The sequence below is a fragment of the Streptopelia decaocto genome (genome assembly GCF_964273445.1).
Source record: "Streptopelia decaocto genome assembly, chromosome: 15".
Classification (NCBI taxonomy): domain Eukaryota; kingdom Metazoa; phylum Chordata; class Aves; order Columbiformes; family Columbidae; genus Streptopelia; species Streptopelia decaocto.
The window spans coordinates 3,699,984-3,707,569 of record NC_138670.1 but is presented as its reverse complement, the minus strand read 5'-3'; the positions used below and the strand labels follow the sequence as shown (position 1 = coordinate 3,707,569).

General features: G+C 50.1%; 2 protein-coding genes across 6 annotated transcripts; one reads left to right on the top strand and one right to left on the bottom strand.

Annotated features, from left to right (window-relative positions):
- Nucleotides 1-787: 787 nt before the first annotated feature.
- Nucleotides 788-5,261, bottom strand: RILPL2 (Rab interacting lysosomal protein like 2). 2 transcript variants are annotated; one of them, XM_082066675.1, is made up of 4 exons: nt 4,892-5,261; nt 3,834-3,985; nt 1,573-1,683; nt 788-1,119 (listed from the first exon to the last, which is right to left on the bottom strand). In XM_082066675.1, the coding sequence occupies exons 1-4, from the start codon at nt 5,228-5,230 to the stop codon at nt 1,077-1,079; spliced, it is 645 nt and encodes a 214-aa protein (XP_081922801.1). In that variant the 5' UTR covers nt 5,231-5,261; the 3' UTR covers nt 788-1,076. The 2 variants fall into 2 exon arrangements, with proteins under 2 accessions (XP_081922801.1, XP_081922802.1); XM_082066676.1 differs by having other exon boundaries at nt 5,000-5,261.
- Nucleotides 1,747-7,492, top strand: SNRNP35 (small nuclear ribonucleoprotein U11/U12 subunit 35). Of its 4 annotated transcripts, XM_082066670.1 has the most exons (3): nt 1,747-3,453; nt 4,434-4,827; nt 6,442-7,492. In XM_082066670.1, the coding sequence occupies exon 3, from the start codon at nt 6,461-6,463 to the stop codon at nt 7,256-7,258; it is 798 nt and encodes a 265-aa protein (XP_081922796.1). In that variant the 5' UTR covers nt 1,747-3,453; nt 4,434-4,827; nt 6,442-6,460; the 3' UTR covers nt 7,259-7,492. The 4 variants fall into 4 exon arrangements, with proteins under 4 accessions (XP_081922796.1, XP_081922799.1, XP_081922797.1 ...); XM_082066673.1 differs by lacking the exons at nt 1,747-3,453; nt 4,434-4,827 and adding an exon at nt 5,317-5,438; XM_082066671.1 differs by lacking the exons at nt 1,747-3,453; nt 4,434-4,827 and adding an exon at nt 5,575-5,677.
- Nucleotides 7,493-7,586: the final 94 nt, after the last annotated feature.

The window sequence follows — 7,586 nt, the reverse complement described above, 5'->3', positions numbered from 1 at the left end:
TGCGTTTGCATTGTGCATCTGAGCAGATGTGTGGAGTGTCATGTATTTTTCATGCTGCCTAGTGTATGAGAGGGAATCAAAAGATTTCAGAGCCTGCTTTCACTTCTGAAGAGAGTAAGATCATCGTTTGATACCTGTCACTGCTCCTTTTATGTTTGTTCAGACTTTTCTGCTCTGGAAATTCTGCTTTTCTAAATGTGGAACCTAATTGGTATCTTTCAAGCTGCTTTTCTACTCCTCTCTTCGCTTCCACTAATGATAAATCTCATTTCTTGAGCTTGTGAGAGTTGATTGAAAGAACAGAGCTTATGAAAAATACAACTGTCAACCACGGGAGACCTTTAGATGTCAGAAATGAAATGTTTGGTGTCTCTGTTCCAGTTTGAGCATGTCTGCCCCTCTGAAAAGATATGGGCAGAGCATAATGCAGCAGCTCTTGTCCCCTGGCCATGCTTTTCTCCAGCATCTTTCATCTTGACCCCAAAGGGTGTGCAGGGGCTGCATCTTTGGTGGGGTGGGGTGTGACAGGCTCCTGCCTGGGTATCACCCATCTGATGGAAGGAAAGTCACAGAACAAAGCGCAATGCTGGGGTTTGCTTCAAGCCATTCTGTGTTAATGTGAAATAATTACTTTCTGCGTAAGAGCAGCAGGGACTGCAATCTGAAAGGGTTTTTCCTTCCCAGTGCTTCTCCATGCACTGCTGAATGGAATGTAGCTTTTAAAAATATCTTCAGCTTGCAAAATCATTTGGGCTGAGCAGTTTGATAGGTGGGCAGGATAAAGAAGTGGTAGTACAGATTATCACAGGCTCTTTTAATAAAAATAAAAACCACTTTTGTATAAACGTTTATTCTGTGTGTGTAATGTCTGGCAGGAAGTGAAGAAATACAAAAAGTGTCTGTCTTAAACAGTTTCTAAAAAAAGCAAAGTAAAATCTATTCTGAAAGAATATTGTACAACATTATTTTTATGAGATTGCTTATTCTCTACAGTAGGAGTGATGCTTTTTCTTCCAATCATTGACTCCCCTGATGCCTTAGCAGCTCTCATCAGTGCCATTTCTGAACAGAAGTGGTTAAGTTCTCGAGGATGCTCCTTTTCCATGTTTAAAAGAGAACCTAAAAAAAAAAAAAAAGCAAACAATGTACAACTGGAAAAGAAGGAATATACAGTGAGACAGCTGTGTCAATGTGCTCTGCTATTTTAGGGCACTTTGGGGACACAGCCTGGGCTTATGGGTACGGGGTACAGCTGCTTCGTACAATGTCAACCAACCTCTGGGGACAGCTGGCGTGTTCCCACAGCAGAGCCGTAACATGGGAGCTCTGAAATGCTTATTTTTCTTAGAAAAAAAGCGATGCCCTGCTTGCCTGGGTGGAGGTTGCCTTCCTGTGGAGCGCTTTTTCCACAGGAAAGGATTTTTCTATCGGGTTTTAATTTCAGAGGGAGAGGAGGAGAAAACAATATCCAGCCACCTAGGCCAAAGTTTGGAATTTATCCTTGGATTCACTAAGCATGACACATGCCATATTCTCTCTTAATCTGCCACAAAAAGATGCCGACAAACTTACAGCCGTTTGATGATCGTCTTCTCTTCACTGTCCTGGCTGGTGCCAGAGCTGCTGCTGGTAGCCTCTTTTTCCAGTTCTTCAGTTTGGTCCTTTCTCTGTGAGATGATCCCACTGGGAAAATAAGAGGGTTTGTTTATTTTTCGTGGGTTTGTGCACAGCGTGGCATTGCTGTCTACATTAAACCCCTTGGGGCAGCCTAGGACGTGGGTGAATGGATGTTCACAGAACAGGGATGGCAGCCTGGCCTATTTCTTGTCATGAACTGCTCTTATTTAAAATCCTGCAGTGTAATTTTGCTTAGGCAATGCTTTAATGAGGACACTAAAAAAGTAATGAGCTGACTTCTCCACAGAGGAGGAATGGCAAATCATAACAGGAGTAAAAGGGAAGTTGAATCACACGTTGGATTTGGCTAAGAGTCCAAAGATAAGAGGAGGGTGCAGGCACAAATGGTGAATTTCTGCACGGGTGGGTCTGCGGTACCTGTACATTTTATCATCCTGCTTCACTGCTGCACTCCACAAGGTTGAAACTGCCTACTTTAGGCAAGAGCTTCGGTTTTGCTAAAGGATGTTTCCTCTGCTTGGAATCGGGTTAGATTGTACCCCTTGCACACTGTGCCATGTTTCCACAGCATGCCAATTTACTGTCCTGAGCTGACCTCATTTAGCTTGAGAGCTGAGTGGACCAAAGCTTGTGACTGCAGTGGCTGGAAGTAGCCAAGTGATGCTTGTCCGGACCTTGGGAATAAAAATACAGGAGAGTATCTAGAAACTGGTGTGACATCAGGCACGGGATAATTCTGGGGCAGATTCTCCTCTTACAGAAATGGAACTATGAGGTTCAGTAACACTGCAGATCTTTAGTATCTGCACAATAACTTAGAAATCATGGTTATGGCCATTTTAAGCCACTCTCTGTGAGGATGTCACCTACTCTGGAGCTTATCTCCAATATACACAAGACATTCTAGAACATATATTTATCCTGTTTCCATGCACAACTACTCTTTATGGTCATATAATTATAATTGGGCTTTTATGTGACTGTTTAAAGGGAAGATGGTTTTTGACTTAAGCTGTAGCACTGTAGGAGGAGATAACCACATAGAATTACTTGAACTGAAAAGCAGTCTTGACACAGTCCCTAGGTGACTTAAATCACTCAAAAACTGAAAACATTCACAGTTAATTTTTAACTTAGCCTGTAAGTGTAACACGGCTGGGAAATCAAAGCAAGAAGCCATTGCAGTGGGTGCAGAGCAGAGGCAGGCGGCTGAGCTGGGGACACTGTGCCTCACTGGGCTGTCGAGCCGTTTGTAAACCGACATCTTGGCTTTAACTTTAACTTCTTTGCTTAACCTGCCTGTTACAGACAAGGCAAAGGGTGAGCTTACTGTATCTAAGAGGTTGCTGCTGAGATATCTAATGTGCTCAGACATTTTGTGTCTATATTAAGACACAGTTTTTGCCCCAAAGAGTTTGTCATATAACTTGGTGACAAGGGGCAGAGGCTGGGAGAGAGCAGCTTTGGAGGGGAATGAATTTGTAGCACCAAGAGTAAGACTCTTCCCACAGTCCACCCTTTGGCTCCCATCAGTGTGGTCCCTTCTAGACAGACCAAAAGCATTTTCCCTGACAGCACTTGTTTTGCACAGTTCAAGTGCCTTACCCAACCCTCTGCTGGCAGTCAAAAAGAAAAACAAAACAAACCACAGCTTATCTTGAATGATGATGAAAAGGATTAATATTCTGCTTTCTAGATCAATGCCATACCCCTGTGGAAGCAAAGGAGCAGCAGATAAACTAGTGTCCCTGACAGCAAGCTGGAGGAGGAAGGAAATTTTGACTAAATCTGAGATGGAAACCCGTGTGCTCTTTGGTACGTAGCGTGGCTTTAGACAAAAACAATACGTGTGCAACTGCTGAGACTGCACAGATGAATTAAATGTGTGTGAGAATCCAGCTCAGATGTGCAGTGGCAGGAACTCTATGTAGGCTCACAGTGGTACATTATGGGAACAGGCTGTGAACTGCACAGAGTAACAGGGAGTTTAGATTTAAAATTATGTTGCATAGAGACAACTTCATTCCCCCATTCTTCTTTGCTTCATTTGTAAGCTCTTGGGAGCACAGTTGTCTCGTTTATGTCTGGACAGTACCCAGCCTGACCCAGGTGCTCAAACTTGGACTACTCTCATCTGATCAGCCCCTCTGACAAAAAGTAATTGTTGTTAGTTCTTTGCTGGCTTCACGATATACCTCTTATAGCACTGTAGCTCCTCTTGCACCACAAGAAGCTGAGCTTTCAGCTGGTTACGCTCTTGCAATACATCTCGTAGCTCCTGTAATGTGAACCGGGGGCGATTTGGATCTGTGAGGTCTATTACCATTTTGTCTGGTCCAAGGCTGAGCTGTAAAATAAACGGTGGTAATCGTGATACTGTAACCTGTCAGAAACAGGGCATTCACAGAGTAAAAACTCTGACTTTTATAAATATATTGTGGTTCTTAGAACCAGTATGAGTTTATCACAATCCTGATTTTTTTCCAAGCAGTTAATGATGGGTTTTCTTATTATTTTTTAATTCCCTTGGTGTCTGTATTTCCCAGCCAAGTACAGGGCCCAGCTGTGACAGGCTCTGACCGGAGCTAAAAACAAAGTCTCTGTCCCAAAGAGTATGCAGGCTAGTTTGCTAAGAAGCTGCTTTTCTCTGCTGTTGTGATGATGAGAGACACTGAGCAGTCTGTCTAACGTCATATCAAAACTCTGGCAGAGGGAGAACTGAATTGTCCCTTCCTAATATAAGACCTTTGTGGTAATGTCTTTTTCGGTCACTGACATCGGTTTCCCTTACACAGAGTAACAAAACTTCAGCATCTGCAGGAGGAGGAGCTGCACAGTGGTGGATCTGTACTCTGAAACTGCCTGTGTCCGAACTCCATCAGCACCGCGTGTTGCTGAACTAAAAGCACGGTCAGTCACCACAGCAGAGCGGAACCGAGCGACCCACAGCCCTGTGGCTTGTCACAGAATCACAGAATGTCAGGGATTGTCAGGGACCCTGAAAGCTCAACCAGTCCAAACCCCCGCCGGAGCAGGAACACCCAGATGAGGTTAAAAAGATCTCCGCTCTGGAAATGGCTTCAAAGCCTTCCACCAAGATGAGAAGCAAAGTTTCTGAGACTCGTTCCGCTGTGATCAAACAGCCCGGTGATTGCTGCAAAAGCATCCTCTGCCCCAGCTGGTGTTAGGGTGAGTTTTGCGACCCACACGCGTGGCTGTGTCACCGCGGGGGACCCGCGGCCCTGGCACCCACCTGCCCCGCGCCAGCTCGGGCCCCCGCCGCCCGCAGCTCGTCCCGCTCCCGCCGCAGGCTGTCCCGCTCCAGCCGCAGCTGCTCCTCGGCCAGGCTGCTCTCGCTCACCAGCGCTTCCAGCATCTCCAGCACCCGCACGATGCGGAACTGCAGCCGGGCCAGGGCGGCGGGCAGCGGCGGCCCCGCGCCGAGCTGCAGCTGCAGCAGGTCCCGGCCCACCACGGAGGAGATGTCATACACATCCCCGGCCGTCAGCTCGAACGGGCTCTTCTCCAGAGCCCTCTCCGGGCCGCCATCGTCCTCCTCCAGCTCCTCCTCCTCCTCCCGGCCCCGCTCCATGCGCGCCGCCAACTTCCTTCCCCAGCCGGGCCGGGCGGCGCTGCCGGCGCGGCCCGCGGGCGGAGCGAGCCCTCCCGCCTCCGGCGGTTTCCATGGCGGAGGCCGCGGCCCCGCGGCGCTTCCCGCCCTTCCCCTGAGGAGACCCCACCCACCGCCGGGCACCGCGGGAACGGCCCGGGCCCCGGAACCGAACCGGACCGGGCGGGAGGTAAATGCATCAGCTGTTCCTCAGCGCCACATTCGCCAGGCGGCGTGGCCGAGCGGCCCGGGCGGCTCCGGGGAGCGGGGCGGGGGGAGCGGAGGGTCGGTGGTGCCTCCGCCAGACGGGGAGAGGGGGAAAGGGGTTAAAACACACAAATTAAACACGCGCGGGAGCCCCGTGCCCCGCAGGGCCTGGCGAATCGGCCGGAGCCGACGGAGGAGCCGCCATCCCGCCGCGACGGAGAGGTGAGGGGAGGGGGGGGGAGGAGAGGAGAGGGGAGGGGAGGGGAGGGGAGGGCAGCGGCGGGCGGGGGAGAGACGGGGGAACGGGGCAGGGCCGGGGGGTCCCCTCAACCCGGGGAAACGAAGATGCTGAAGGGAGTGGAGCGTCTCCCCTGTGAGGAAAGGCTGAGGGAGCTGGGGCTCTGGAGCTTGGAGGAAACTGAGGGGCGATCTCATTGGTGTTTATAAATACGTAAAGAGTGAGTGTCAGGAAGATGGAGCCAGGCTCTTCTCGGTGACAACCAGTGACAGGACAAGGGGCAATGGGTGCAAACTGGAACACAAGAGGTTTCACTTAAATATGAGAGGAAACTTCTTCCCGGTGAGGGTGGCAGAGCCTGGCCCAGGCTGCCCAGGGGGTTGTGGAGTCTCCTTCTCTGCAGACATTCCAACCCGCCTGGACACCTTCCTGTGTAACCTCAGCTGGGTGTTCCTGCTCCATGGGGGGACTGCACTGGATGAGCTTTCCAGGTCCCTTCCGATCCCTCACATTCTATGATTCTGTGAAACCGGGCAGGGCCATGGGGGGGTCAGGCTGGTGCTGGCTCCGGGCTCCCCACCATGGCTCTCCCCGGGGAGGTGAACTCAAACAACAGCAATATTGCCGGTCTGTTTCAGCTTGCCAAACTTTGACTTTTGGGTTAAAAAATACTGTATAGCAGTGCTGAAAGTACTTCTTGCACTGCCTGCTTTTTTTCCTAAAATACTTGTGTATCTGTGTGATGCAGGTTTTCTTCCCGGTAGACAATGAATGACTGGGCCCCCATAGCCAAGGAGTATGACCCCCTCAAGGCCGGGAGCATTGATGGCACAGACGAAGAGCCCCATGACCGAGCCATCTGGAGGGCTATGCTGGCCCGCTACGTACCCAACAAGGGAGTTACCGGAGACCCGCACCTCACCCTGTTCGTAGCAAGGCTCAATCTTCAGACGACAGAAGAGAAGTTAAAGGAGACTTTTTCCCGTTATGGAGACATCAGAAAGATCCGTCTGGTTCGAGACTTGGTCACGGGGTTCTCCAAGGGCTACGCATTTATTGAGTACAAAGAGGAGCGTGCTCTCTTGAAGGCCCACAGAGATGCCAACAGACTGGTTATTGATCAGCATGAGATCTTTGTAGACTTCGAACTGGAAAGAACTCTCAAAGGATGGATTCCTCGCAGGCTTGGAGGTGGTTTTGGAGGCAAAAAAGAATCTGGGCAGCTGCGGTTTGGAGGACGGGACAGACCTTTCCGAAAGCCCATCAATTTGCCAAACATGAAAAATGATTTCTATGGAGAAGGATCAGCGGAGAAAAGAAACTGGTCTCGTGAGGGAACACGGGACTGGAGAACAAGGGACCGAGACCATGAAAGGAGCAGAGACAACCGAAGGCCAGAAAGGGAGCGGTCGTGGGCATGGGGTGAAAGTGAGAGAGAGCGCGACTCCAAAGAGGAGAGGAGCAGAGGCAGGGAGCGGAAGGACAGAGACAGGAAGGACAGGGATAGAGACCGGAGCAGGGAAAGAGACAGCAAGAAGCAAAGAGACGAGGATAAGCATCGGTAGGTGACAGTGCCTTGTCACCGGGGTTGGCATCTGCTCTTACACCCAGTACGTTCCAGTCACAGGTGTTGCCTTCATGGGGCTGTGAGCAGTGTTCCGAACACGCAGCTGTGCTGTTACTGTCATGTGCCCTGACTTGCACGTCCTGGAAACTCTGTAGTTTGGTTGCTAATGCAGTTAAGATACGTGTTGAGTTGTTCTTCAGAGAAAATAAACCTTTGTATTCGTGTTTTTGAACTGGTGATGCTGTAAGAAATGCACCGCGTGTACAGACATCCCAGCGACGCTGAGGACACACCTCGACTGATGCCCAGCTGGCTGCCTGGAGCAG